Source organism: Tamandua tetradactyla, chromosome 9, assembly GCF_023851605.1.
Source record: "Tamandua tetradactyla isolate mTamTet1 chromosome 9, mTamTet1.pri, whole genome shotgun sequence".
NCBI lineage: Eukaryota > Metazoa > Chordata > Mammalia > Pilosa > Myrmecophagidae > Tamandua > Tamandua tetradactyla.
The window spans coordinates 15190320-15204923 of NC_135335.1; the positions used below are offsets into that span (position 1 = coordinate 15190320).

The 14604-nt window shown below is 38.9% G+C and overlaps 2 protein-coding genes across 2 annotated transcripts; both read left to right on the forward strand.

The window, feature by feature from the left end:
• The first annotated feature begins 89 nt into the window (after positions 1 to 89).
• On the forward strand, positions 90 to 1025 carry LOC143645899 (olfactory receptor 4D10-like). The gene has a single exon (XM_077115010.1). It carries the CDS (start codon positions 90 to 92, stop codon positions 1023 to 1025), a length of 936 nt encoding a protein of 311 aa, XP_076971125.1.
• Positions 1026 to 6121: 5096 nt separating this feature from the next.
• On the forward strand, positions 6122 to 10082 carry LOC143645536 (olfactory receptor 4D11). Its single transcript, XM_077114836.1, has 2 exons — positions 6122 to 6156; positions 9119 to 10082. Exons 1-2 carry the CDS (start codon positions 6122 to 6124, stop codon positions 10080 to 10082), a joined length of 999 nt encoding a protein of 332 aa, XP_076970951.1.
• The last annotated feature ends 4522 nt before the right edge of the window (positions 10083 to 14604 follow it).

Sequence of the window (14604 nt, forward strand, 5' to 3'; positions counted from 1 at the left end):
TTGAATTCATCGTCCTTTGGAAGACAATAAAATAAACAAATGCTTTCATATGACACAGACCTAAATGAAAGAATAAAGAAGAGGATTCAATGGATCTGAAAAACTGTACCAGGATAAAAGAATTTATTTTCCTTGGCCTAACCCAAAATAAAGAACTTAGCTTGATTTTGTTTCCTTTCTTGCTTTTGGTGTATGTGACCACTCTTCTGGGAAATGTCCTCATCATGGTCTCAGTGACTTGCGAATCTCGCCTTCACACTCCCATGTATTTTTTACTCCGTAATTTATCCATTGCTGATATCTGCTTTTCCTCCATCACAGCTCCCAGGGCTCTGGTGGACCTTCTGTCAGAGAAAAAGACCATCTCCTTCAATGGCTGCTTCACGCAGATGTTCCTCTTCCACCTTATCGGCGGAGTGGATGTGTTGTCTTTGTCAGTGATGGCATTTGATCGCTATGTGGCCATCTATAAACCCTTACACTACATGGCCATCATGACTAGAGAGCGATGCATTGCACTCATAGTGGCCACCAGGGTGGGGGGCTTCGTCCACTCCATTGTGCAGATTTCCCTGTTGCTCCCACTCCCTTTTTGTGGCCCCAATGTTCTTGACACTTTCTACTGTGATGTCCCCCAGGTCCTCAAACTTGCTGGAACAGCCATATTTGTGCTTGAGCTGCTGATGATTTCCAACAGTGGACTGCTCACCACACTTTGGTTTCTCTTCCTCCTGGTGTCCTATATGGTCATCTTGTTGTTACTGAAATCTCAGACTGGAGAAGGCAGGGGGAAGGCCATCTCTACCTGCACCTCCCACATCACTGTGGTGACTCTGCATTTTGTGCCCTGCATCTACATCTATGCCAGGCCCTTCACTGCCCTCCCCACTGATAAGGCCATTTCTGTCACCTTCACTGTCATCTCCCCTCTGCTGAACCCCTTGATCTACACTCTGAGGAACCATGAGATGAAGTCAGCCATGAGGAGACTCCAGAAGAAACTCGGCCCTCCAGAAAGGAGATAGGATTCCCTCCTTTTCATCACCTGGGATCCGACTTGGATTTCCCCCCATGGACTCCAAGATTTGAAAACATTTGTCCATTAAACAAGCTCTATTTATTATGTGATTTCTAATTATTTTTTTCTATTTCTACTGGTAAGTTACACATGAGTTTTGAAGATTTTGATCAGCATGCAACTAATGGAAGTTGAAAATATGTGTCTCATTATCTAGAAGAAAATGGGGAAATAAAGCTGTCAGGAGAAGTACATATTGTTTTTATAGGAAAGATTTGAGTGAAATATAGGACACTGAATCAAAGTACACTCACACATTCCCATCCTATTCCAGCATTGTTACCATGAAGGGAGCTGAGACACATTGAAACATGATGGGGCTTAAGCATTGGAATTGCGTATGCACTTTCATGAAGCACTTAACATTCTAATCCAAATCAATTTTCTCTTTCAACACTATAAAATGAATAACTTAAGATTTTGTTATCTCAAGTCTACATATCCGAGGTTGCGAGCACATGCCTTAGCACAAGAAGAGCCTGCTTTAGGAGTTAGATTTTACCTCATCAATTGTAAATTTGGTGGTCTTGGGCAAGAACCCTAAACATACATGAACTCCAGGCTCGCTGGACACCCCTCCATCACATTCCTTCATACCCTATTCTTGCCTTCATCACAGCACTCAGAACCCTGTCTTGAATTTCTTGTTCTCTTTTCTCTACTCTCCCTCACCCCAGTAGGGTTATGCTTTATTTGTTGTTTTATCCTCAGCACCTGAAAAATCAAGTGGAATATAGCAAAGACTCTACTAAAAAAGTTGTTGAATAAAAAAACAAATGAATGAATATTGCCCCTCTTTCATTTCTGCTCCTCAAATTATACAAGAGTATGATATGATTAAGAAAAAAATTGAATCATTTTTATTCTCTGATGTCATAACTAAATAAATGAAAAAAAACTTATGAAGGTTCTTCAAACAAAGCATATACATTCAAAATGGTGGGAATAAATTCGAATTCTTTTCAAAATATTAGTTTGGTCAATTGAGTCTGTCTTTGTTTGTTTATGCTAACTACAGCTGCTGGGAGGTTTGCTGTTGTTTTCTCATTTCTGAGGGTAGAGCCTAGATTTTAAAATCGTTGAAAGTAGAAAAAACGCACGAGTATGGACTCAAGTTGTAGCCCACATCACTGAGCAAAGTCCCTGACATGGAGGTGCTCCCAGAACAGCCAAGGAACAGAAAAAATTCACTGAAACTAGAGGAGAGGAAGAAAGACCAAGACAGATAGTCAAAGAAATAATGAGCCATGTTATTAGAACTTTGTAGGTCATTACAAAGATTTTGACTTCCACACTGAGTGAGATAGGTTATATTTAGAGAATTATGAGCAGGATAGTAGTACGTGTTTAACAAAATGAGGAGGCTCCTGTTATGAATAGATTGAATATGGGTAAGGACAAAAGCAGGGAGACCAATTTAGAGATTGTTACAATAATATAGTCAAAATGTAATGAAGACATGTCTTGAGGTTGTAGTGGTGGAGGTGGTGAGAAGATTAAAAACTTTGGAAGGTAGAACAAGTGGAATTAACTGATGGAGCCAATGTGGAGATTCTAACTCCATGTGTGTCCCGTAAGCATCCTGTTTCGTCACCAGCCCACTGGGAACTTCTCAATGCCTATATGACCCCTTCGGGTCCACTGTCTACCTCCAATACTTCAGAATTCAGGACATAGTCATCACTCTGCATGGGTGAAACTGCCTAAGGATCCATCTTTCTAGTCACATGACACAAGGGCATGGAAGCAAGATACAGGACCTTCTCTCCAGGGCTCTCCAAAGTCCATGCTGCCAGGAATATGGAGGAAGGATAAAGTGTAAGGGCTCTAAAGTTCAGCTTGTTTGGCTTGAAATCCCACCTCTGCCATCTATAAGATATTTGACCTTGGGCAAGTGTCTTAACCACTCCATGTCCAAGTCTTTTCACCTCATACAGCATTGATAATACTTACCCATTAGGGTTGTTGTGAAAATTAAATACGTCGATAGGTGTGAAACATTTCAAAAAGTGCCTGAACCCAGTGTCTAGATCTTGGTTTCTAATATCATTTCCAGTAAAAGGAGAGAGGGTTGTGTAGAGAAATGGATGATTCTAGAACTGGGACAGAGAAATAGAAGAGGTAGAGAGCCTAGAGCCTAGAGTATCTTGAAATGTCACAAAGGAAAAAGAAAGTGCTCAAAGAGCAAAATAATGGGGTATGTCAAAAAGACACAGAAGCCAACTGATAGAATTCCGTAGTCAAATCTGGGACAATTCAAACAACAAAAAGTATTGGGTTATAACCATAAGTATAAAATAAATATTCACAAGTCCATAATTATGAAGAACAAATAAATGACTGAATAACTAAATAAGTGGGACAGAATAAATAAATCTCCCATTCAGAATAATTCTAAATAATTTATATAGATATTTTGCCCTGATACAGTGAAGCATAAATCCCATTCCATAAGTGTGGGCTGCATATAGTAAAGCTTTCCAAAGAGTAATGTATGGAAAGGAGGAAAAAAAGAGTCACTGTGCAGTAGAGAAACATTACAACCACTACTTCAGCTAGGTGAACAAGATTTACAACATTAGTGATGAGGTCACTAATGGTATGTACCCCTGATATAATGGAAATGGCACTAAAACTCTGGAGTCTTCCTTCCACAAGCCCCAAATCCTTGTCTGTTCTAGTTTGCTAGCTGCTGGAATGCAATATACCAGAAACAGAATGGCTTTTAAAAAGGGAAATTTAATGAGTTGCTAGTTTACAGATCTAAGGCTGAGAAAATGTCCCAATTAAAACAAGTCTATAGAAATGTCCAATCAAAGGCATCCAGGGAAAGATACCTTGGTTCAAGAAGGCCGATGAAGTTCAGGGTTTCTCTCTCAAGTGAGAAGGCACACAGTGAACACAGTCAGGGCTTCTCTCTCAGCTGGAAGGGCACATGGCGAACACGGCATCATCTGCTAGCTTTCTCTCCTGGCTTCCTATTTCATGAAGCTCCCTGGGAGGCGTCTTCCTTCCTCATCTTCAAAAGTCGCTGACTGGTGGACTCTCTGCTTTGTAGTGTTGCTCTCTCTGAATCTCTCTGAATCTCTCATTCTCCAAAATGTTTCCTTTTTTATAGGACTTCAGAAACTAATCAAGACCCACTCAAATGGGTGGAGACATGTCATCCCCTAATCCAGTTTAACAACCATTCTTAACTAAATAACATCAACCAGGGAGATGATCTCATTACAGTTTTAAATCTACAGCATTGAATAGGGATTATTCTACCTTTAAGAAATGGATTTATATTAAAACATGGCTTTTCTTAGGGGGCATACTTCCTTTCAAACCAGCACACTGTCCAACCCTAAGAAAATTATCAGACTAATTTCCACAGAGGGACATCCTACCAAAAAACCTTACCACTACTCCTCAGTATTGTTAAAGTCATCAAACAAAAAGAAGTTTGAGAAGCTGTCACAGCCTCTAGGAGCCTAAAGAGATGTGATGGCTAAATTTAAAGACATATCTTGTGACAAATGCACAATAGTAATGCTAATAATAGGGGAAATTAGGTGTAGGATGTATGAGAACTCTGTGACATTTTTGTCACTTTTCTGTCATTCTAAAAATATTCTAAAATTGGAAGATATTGGGTGCTGGAGGCTCAGGAAGTCTCAATGAACACTACTTTTCATTTTTAGCAGGGTGTTTCCTAAAACATTTTGTCTAGGTTCAAAATCCTTTCCTTCCCTTCTTATCCTCAAAGGATAAGAAGATGATATGGAGGAGAAACTTGGTTAATATTGCAAAGTAATATCCTGCCAAACCTCCACTGGGAAAACCAGAAACCACTTCTGCCCTTAGGTTGGATGCTGGGATAGGTCCTTCTCTTATTTTGAAAAAGACATCTGATGGAGTCATGCAGAGGTAAAGGAAATCCATACTCATTACAGCTGAGGAAGAATGAACCCAAGTAGTCATTCAAAACTAGTGCTGTGCAGTTACATATTCTGCTGGAGACAAAGCCAGATCTCTGCAAGACTAGACATATTAGAATTAATTCTGGTTGAGGTTAGAGAGAAGCGACTGGGTCCTTCCTGCCTACAGAAGGAAGAATGGAAGCTATCTGAGACAAGGGAGAGAGGGAGCCAACAGGCAACCCTCTGTTAAGAAGGCATCCCTGACAGATGGGAGAATGAATAATATCCAATATTCAGTTTTAAAGGCTGTAGATCAAATAAAACAGCTATCAAGGGGAGTCCCATTTCTTACACTGTAGCCATCTTAGTGTTTTGCTTTCATTTTGCTTTATTTTTGTGGGTGAAGTTAGCCAGCAGTGCCACACTGTCCTATGTCTGATTCAATCTCTTCCCAAATGATAAATTCCTCATGAGTAAAATGTCGAGATATGGAGAAGAAATGAGCCTTCCCCACACTTTCACGCCCCTGAGATTTCCAGTCCTCTTTTTATTAGTTATTAGGCTCAAAGAAATTAGAATGGAAGGACTCTGAGGGGCAGGTCCCCTTATCAGTTACCAGTCTGTCTGTACCACAAGCACTCACAGGCAAGATACCTTCTAATCCTTGACAGAAGAAGTGGTTAGGCTTTTTAAGAAATGCAACTTAACATACTTTAACACAGTCTTTCTTCTTGTTGGAGTCAGAGTATGAGGACATTCAATTTCTCAGTGGCCACTAGAAAATTGTGGACCTTAGACAAAAATGTGTGTTCCTAAGTATATGTACTTGAGCAATGTCTTAATTACTCCCACTGAAACAACCTTATCATCAGTAAAATGTTTCCACAGCCACAGCAAGCTGTAATCCCTCTGATAATTCCCACAGTAGTTCTGGGATTAAGGAATTGATAAGAGTGACAGGGCACTGTGAATTAGTGAGGAAGAGTCAAGGAAATATTACTTCCTGAGTCTGCCCTTTAGCACATAAAGAAAGAAGAAAAGCCACTGAAATGACTGGACTTGACCTTGGTGTTTAACATCACATCCAGAATTTTCTGATGCTGAATTGTTCCCCAGGCTCATGTGAACATTCTTTAAGATGCTAGAGTTCTTGGAGAAGGTTGGAGATTTTAGGTAAGAAATATACCTCTCTGTGGGTGTCTGTGATCTCTAGGTGTCCGTGCATAAGAGTGGGGGAAATAAAATCAGTGAAATCTAGATATAATCGTTAATTATTCATAAAAATATGTTTTGACTACAGATAATATAACATGGACACAAGATGCAGCATTCCAGGGTGGACTCTTCAGTAATAGACCACACAAGTTAGAAATAGTAAGAAGGAATGATTGTGAAATGGAGGACATAGACAGGAGGTCAGTTCTAAATTGTAAAAAGGCAGCTTTGTTTTCTGAGTCTCTTTAAGTGTGCAGAAATCTTGCTCAGCCTTTTTTCCTCTTAGATGGTCCTCCTCTACTGAAATCTATGGAAGTATCTTTTATTGCAAACTTAAATCTAAAGAGAAATACCTAATATTTCAAACCGTCAGAAGAGTTGAAAGTATAGTAGAGAGTACACCTAAAAAGACACTCTTAGATTTACGAAAAAATAAAAATTTATAGTAACAAATTTTTGTGTTTGCCATGCCTTCATGTTCATACCCTTTCTTTTCATCCAAACTTTACATTTATAAGCAACTTTCATAAGTTCAAGTTGTCCCCCCAAGCCAGGATGCCTTTTCTCACCAATCCCTTTTACCCCAAACATCAACGCCACTTCCTCTGTGCAGATTACTGTTTGATAAACACCTCCCTTTTCTGCCATCTGTGTCACCATTTGTCCCTAAATGGCCCCTATCATTTCCAAATGACTATTATAATCAATTCTTTTTCCACTGGGTTTGGGCCATATTCCTTTCACTCAGTCTGGAGCTCTTTCACTGCCCTATCAATACTTCATTAAAAATTAGATGGATCCCTTCAGCTCCAATGTTGGGTTAATTTCTTTTTTTTTCTTTAATTAATAAAAAAATTAGATGATGTAAAATCACAGATGCTAGAAGATGCTTTCTTTGGTAATTTGTGAACATGAAATCTATTTTTTCTCTGACAAAGGTCCTGGTCTCTCCCCATTCCACAGATGAAGAGATGGAGACACAATTAGGGAACACACTTCCCCAAATCACACAGCTGTAGTTGGCAAAGACAGCACTTGAGTCCAGGGAATGCTCACACCAGAGCCCATACACCAAACGACTTCTCTGGTCTACCAAAGTAATATTTAAAAAGAACTCAAACCAAGCACGAGCTCTTTTTCCTATAATATACTGTCACTACTCTCTGAGCCACTCATTGCCATTGAAAGAAAAATGTATCATATCTTGCTCGAAACAGTACATTCTGGTGTAATTGTTTTAGAATATATGTTCTAGGAAATATATAGCTCTTCAAATCAATTGTCAGCAAATTTAAGAAACTCTGTGTCTGTGAGAGTTATTAGCCCATACTTTTTTCTTTAAGGTAACACAAATAAAATCACAACTGGATAATCACATTGTTACATATTAGGCAATGTTCTAAGTACTGAAGCTTTACATAGATTTAATCCTTACAAAAACCCTAAGCAGGAGATACCATTGTCTCCAAATTACAGATGCTGGAACTGAGAACAAAGGGGTTAAGGAAACTGCCCAAGTTCACATCACCAGCAAATGTCCCACTGGGCATTAAACAGGCTGAGTGCTGAGTGTGGTGCCCGAGTGCACTATTTTAACAACTATGTTATGATGCCTTCCAGTAGCCACTTCCTTAGCATTCCATATTAAAGAATTTTTAACAAATTTGCATAGAGAGGAAGGAAAACTTGAAAGAAAAATGAACTAGGCAAAAGAAATAGCTTCGTTTGAACTGGAAAAAAATCGGAAACAGAGTGACTCATTTTTCTTTTGTTTGTGATTGTGGGAAGAAAAGGGAGATAAACTGAAAAGGAAAGAATTAAGGTCCATTCAACAATTCATCAAAAAATGAAATCAAAGAAAAGAAAGGAATTAAAAAAGCAATAAGATTATGTGGCATGTGTGTGATTAACATTTTAAAAGTATATCAGTTTTCAAAAGTGTTTGTGTCATTCTGCATTTCCGCCAGAATTCCAGTTCCTCCACAACCTTGCCCACAAGAGTGATCAGTTTTTTTATCTCAGTCATTCTGATAGGTGTATTATATTTTCACTGTGGTTTAAATTTACATTTCCAAAATGATCATGATGATCTTCTCACGTTCTTATTTACTATCCCTATATCTGCTAGTCGAAGGGTCCAAATCACTTGCCTTTATTAAAATTGGCTTCCTCCTTTTCCTTTCATTGAGATTTAAGAGTTACAGTCAAAATCTCACTTCCATGTACTTACCCAAGAAAAAAGAAAGCGTATGTTCCTACAATGATTTGCATATGCAAAAATGTCCACAGCAACTTTACATGTAATAGTCTAAAACTGGAAACAACCCAAATGCCCATCCACAGAAGAATGGATGAACAAACCATGCTACATCCATACAATAAAAAGATTTAAAACAAGGAGAGAGAGTGGTGCAACCATGGTTTGGGAGACAGGATTCTCACCTGCCATGCAGGAGACCCGGGTTCAGTTTAAACAAAAACAGAGAAGCAGTGGGGACAATCGTTTTAGAATTCTGTCCGAAGGGGATGATATTACAGATAGGGATTCTTAAAACCACTTAAATGGAGTGCCAATCAGGAAGAAAATCACCCTTGTGGAACTCAAAGTGTCTCAGTCACTCAAAATTGGCACTGCCTCCCTCATCCACATACAAAAATGTCCATTTTTACATCCCTCATGCCCCAAATTGCCTCTTTTCTAATATTTAACATCCGTGTTTCTCTTAAATACTTAGAATTTATATACCTAGAACAATATTTCTCTAATAATTAAATGCATGCTTGTGTAATAAGATGTCATTTTGGACACCTTAGCAATAACTCCAGTGAGGATAATACCTCACTGGTTTCAGAAATAATGCCTGAATCTATTAAGGCAGAATAACCACTTTTTGAAACAAGATTGTCAATTTTTTTCAAGATACACAAGGAAGAAGGAACATGATTCAACGGAGTTGGGAAATACCACCAGGGTAAAAGAATTTATATTTCTGGGACTTACCCAATCCCATGAGCTGAGTTTGGTCTTATTCCTGTTTCTATTTTTTGTGTACGTGACAACTCTGCTGGGAAACCTCCTTATCATGATCACGGTGACCTGTGAATCTCGCCTTCACACCCCCATGTACTTCTTACTCCGTAATCTAGCCATCCTTGACATCTGCTTCTCCTCCATCACTGCTCCTAAGGTCTTGGTGGATCTTCTGTCAAAGATAAAGACCATCTCCTATACAAGCTGCATGACACAGATGTTTTTCTTCCACCTCCTTGGTGGGGCTGACATTTTTTCTCTGTCTGTGATGGCATTTGATCGTTACATGGCCATCTCGAAACCCCTGCACTATGTGACAATCATGAGTAGGGGGCGATGCACAGCACTCATTTTGGCCTCCTGGGTGGGGGGCTTCGTCCACTCCATCGTGCAGATCTCCCTGTTGCTCCCACTCCCCTATTGTGGCCCCAATGTTCTTGATACGTTCTACTGTGATGTCCCCCAGGTCCTCAAACTTGCCTGCACGGATACCTTTGCACTTGAGCTCCTGATGATTTCCAACAATGGCCTGGTAACTACCCTGTGGTTTCTCTTCCTGCTTGTGTCTTATACTGTCATCCTAATGATGCTAAGATCTCAGGCAGGAGACAGCAGAAGGAAGGCCATCTCCACCTGCACCTCCCACATCACTGTGGTGACTCTGCATTTTGTGCCCTGCATCTATGTCTATGCCAGGCCCTTCACTGCACTCCCCACTGACAAGGCCATCTCTGTCACCTTCACTGTCATCTCCCCTCTGCTGAACCCAATGATCTACACACTGAGGAACCATGAAATGAAGTCAGCCATGAGAAGACTGAAAAGAAGACTCAAGCATTCTGAAAGGGAATAGAAAAAGAATCCAAGCCTTTCCATCACCAAGGACTTCTTGAATTTTACTTTCCATGTATTTATGTTTATATATCATATATGTCATTCAATAAACTAACTGCATTTACTAGGTAACTATACTTCTATATAATTTAATAGAATATGGACAATCCAACATGAGGTCAGCATGAACTAAATAGTGGTATAGGTTTGAAATAATTGATACACCTCCACTTGTCAATCAGGAAAACTGTATGAGAGGCAAATAGTCCAAACACTTTGTCAGAAGATAAAGGAATAGAAACCTAAAAAGGTAAAATGACTTGTCCAAGGTCTTATGTTGAGTCAATTTACAGAGCTAGGTCTTCAGACTCTAGATCCAATACTCTTTCATTCATATGAATGTTACCTTTTATTAATCAACCTGTTGATACAAAACTATAATCCTGTTCCAGAAAGATCTCATGATCAGAATCTCTGAAAGACACATATATGAGTAGCTATGACCTATTATAGATTGAAAAATATCTCTCTTCTTAATGAGAACCTCAAATGTACGTTATGGTTTTCTTCCTGGATTTCTATCAGGATTAAAGAAGCTTGGGATGATTTCCCAAAATGGTCTAAAGGGATTTATCTTAATGCAGAACTAGACTTGCTAGATTCATTCTCATGATGAGTTCAGATGTTGGCAAAATCTGGGGATCCCACACATAGAACAATCCATTCCATTATCCAAGGACTGATTTTCCAATTGCAGCCTTATTAAGCCCAATCTTGGCTCAGTTTCACCATTAATTCATATTTCTTCCCACTGAAAATGGAGAGGTGTTGTTAAAGATGACAAATCTAATCAGTCTATATTCAATCTGTTGGTGTTAATGAGAGGGCCGTTCCACCCACCAACTTCTATGCGACCAGGTTAGTGTCATTGTTTGGTAAAGCATGGTGGCTGAAAGTTCTAACATCACAGTCATATAAACCCGAGCCCAAATCCTGCTCTGCCATATGATCCTGAGCAAGTTTGTTAATGTCTCCAATGGTACTACCTCACCTATAGAAAGCTTTTTATAATACCTCCGAAACCAAATGTTTTAATGACAAGCATCTCTGGGAACCAATGAACACAAAGACATAAAATAATTCTGAAATAATGAAATGGGTGAATTTCAAAAGCTGTTGCCATGCTGCTTTCCTAGTTCTGAGAGAGATGTAGATCTCAGAGTTTCAGATTTAAATCATTAAATAGGGGTAATACAGACACTGCTTTAAACAAAAACTGCACATATAAACAACACAGCTCCTGACACCTTCTTTGGCAGTCACCACATAGCTTTTGTTTGCTCTTTGTTACACTTTTATTTAAGTTTCATTTCTCACCCAGGAGCCAGAGCGACTTTGTTCAAGAAAAAAGACTATACTGTTCTTGGCTCTCATTCTCTAAGCCAAGAAGGAAAACTCATCATCTCCTCTGCTGCCTCTAGAAAAAAGCACATATCTTAAATGTGTGCTTGTGCCTCTGCATGAATATGTGAGAAGGGCCAGAGGAGAAACGAGAGTTAGAAAGAGAAAGAAGTAGAAGGAGGAGGAAAATTTTTTAATGACTCCCAAGGGAACTCTTGTGAATTGACCTCACAGCTTCCACATTCATACCCAACAATATTCCCTTTGGTAATTCTGACATTGGGCTTGTGGGTGAAGGACTGATACAGTGGCCAAGACACTGTAAAGCAGAGTGGCAGAGTTATGAAGACACGATTCCTTGAGTTTGTCTTTTCCCATCTGAAGGAAGAAGAGAACAAAATCACTAGCCTTGAGGTAGGCTTTACATCCAAACATTGATTGTCCCAGAACCTACTTTTTATAAGATGCATTTAGACTATAAGATCAATTTCCCACGTGGAAAGTGAAGACTTTAGAAAGAAACAATTACCCATTAGTGTGTGTGAACTACCCGAACTGAAAATCTGGTATTATGATTTATTGGAAATGCTGCAAGTGTACAAAATGCACTATTGGAGTTGCAAAAAAAAATGTGAGAAGGAGATCAGTTGACTCTAGCGTGTGAAGTGACATTTTACTTTTTAGGGTGTTGAGCATCAAATTATTTTGAAAGTAGTTGGGAAGTTGCTAATATCACCAACTTTCAGTAAGATGACTCCTTTGGAAGCAACATTAACTGGCAATGATTCCTGAGTTGAGTACGTGCAATCTGACCAGCTTTGCTTCTTGGCTGGGAATGGAAGGTTGAGAACTTTGAATAACATCTCAATTGTTAGCTTATATATGCTCTTATGCATTACCAAAACTTATTAAACATGAATAATACTCCTAAAACCTATAGAGATTTAATCAAGTGTAGGCACTTTCAATAATGGGAAGGAGAAATCCATTACAGAAGGGGCATCTAAAAGATATTACTTAATTTAGGGAATGGGGGCGCATTTGCTCAGTGGGATAGTGGGCTCTGGGGGAGTATTTCGGTTTCTGGGTTCTGTTCAAGATGTTTGATAAGTTCATTTCCAAAGGATGATGCCTATCGGAGCGACTTCTAAGAAATCCTTGTGATCCTGATTTTGACCAAATACAGGCAGATTAAATGGTATTTCTGTATCTACTTCCCCTCCCTCATAATATTCTATTTTCAATGTATATAGTCTTATACTTTCAAAGTATCCTTCCCACTGTTTATAAAAGAACAGCATCCATAAGAACTTACCAGATCCAATATTGTAAAGGGGAGTTCATGTTTGAGGTTATGCTATTCAGAACTCATTTCTGCACCTTGCCATTGGAACTCTGTGTGGTTGATTTAGGTACTCTGTGAAGGTGCCTTTCAAGACTGCAAAAACTGCTTTTCCAAAGTCCGATTATTTTTCAAACATCTCTAACATCCTCTCATACTAAGTCATTCTCAACCACACCTTTCATTTGCCATGTACATGCTTCTAACACCACCATCTCACATCCATATCCAGATACCACTTTCACTAGATTTATAAAGGGCTTTCCTGAGTCCCTTGCTTTGCAATATTTTGGGGGGAAAGACAGATCAACACTGGGAAGAAGTAGAGTTGCAGTGACTAGAAGCACATATCTTAGGAGTAAAACATGTCTTGGTTTGAGACAAGGCTCTACTAGCTATGAGAACTGACTCTTTTAGTACTTGGTATCCTCAGCTCTAAAATCATGATAATAATATCTATCTCACAATGATACTATAGATCTGAAAGAGATAAAATGAAGTGCTTACTATAATACATAAGAATCATTCAATAAATGTTAGCTAAAAGCAAGCAAAAGGTAAATAAAATTGAGCTCCATGATTCTGCCCACATTTCTATAATTCTGAGACTTTGAAAGTTGCATGGAACCCCTGGAGCCTGATACCCAGGTAAGTAGGTTTTGTTTGATTGAGAAGTATGACTCATTTTCTTTCTCTAAAAGTTTATAGCATAAATACCTATGCTTATAACTGTATGCAAATATTAATTTATTTTATTTGTAGGGAGTGTGTAGGTATGATGCTCCAATTTTGGGGATATATGCCTTAGCTCAAATTTCTAAAGAAAGATGTCCCCAGAGGAAAAATGGCATTTTCCACTTGCAAACAGCTATTGGGAAGAGGACTCTGAACCACAGGGCAGTAGCAGGATAAGCCACTGTCAGAAAGATTTCAATAGATGGTCCAGGCATATGTAAGAAGAGAAGCACACACCTGGGGCTGGCTGGACTGGGTAGCCACTGGAAAAATTCAATTCTCCAACTGCTTTCAGTTTCCAAAGCAGGCATAATCTCACCCACTCCTTAGAGGCTTCTTTGTATGGAGTAGGCCTTAGTATTATAATATTGTAGCTAGATTACAATGGCACTTGTTTAGAATTGATGTTCTGCTATGGCGTATGCACATCACAAAAGTTTACCATGAATCTGGTACTATTACTGAGTAACTTGCCTAACAGCTCACTAGCTAACAAGTAGTAAAACCTAAATTGCTAAATCTTCCAGATGATTTGTATATTTTTCCCAAAATACATGTGTGGAAAATGATATTATCCAGCAGAGCCCCTGAGCAGCAGGGGTTTGCAAACATTGCATCCTCACATGGGACTTCCTGCTATTTTGCACCTAGAGTCCTGTGATGTTTTCACATTTTTTTCTGCAGATCCAGAAATCCCATGACTCTTATTGTCTCAAATGTAATCTTTTCATTTGGGCCACTTTTCCCCAAAAGATGATCTTGTAGCCATCAAAATATAAATGGAAAAAGGATAGAAAGAAGACAAAATGGAAAAAAAGGGGGGAAAAAACAGAAAAGAAAGAGGGAGAAAACAGAGACTCAGGAAGATCTTAGGTATGTCACAGTGGTCTCCTGAATGTATAATATCTGATTCTGTTTTCATAAAGAACAAATATATATATATAACTGAAGGAAGAATGAAGAAGTCTTCTGGTGTGCTGATAATTTTCTCTTTCTTGATCTGGTTGCTTGCTACAAATATATATTCTTGAGTCTATGTGAAAAATCACGGAGCTGAAAACCA

What these genes read in the sequence shown, in the direction of transcription:
- LOC143645899 (XM_077115010.1), top strand. Translation starts at nt 90, where the DNA reads ATGGATCTGAAAAACTGTACCAGGATAAAAGAATTTATTTTCCTTGGC.
- LOC143645536 (XM_077114836.1), top strand. Translation starts at nt 6,122, where the DNA reads ATGCTAGAGTTCTTGGAGAAGGTTGGAGATTTTAG. An exon ending in GAGAAGGTTGGAGATTTTAG is followed by an intron (nt 6,157 to 9,118) that starts GTAAGAAATATA and finishes ATTTTTTTCAAG; the next exon opens with ATACACAAGGAAGAAGGAAC.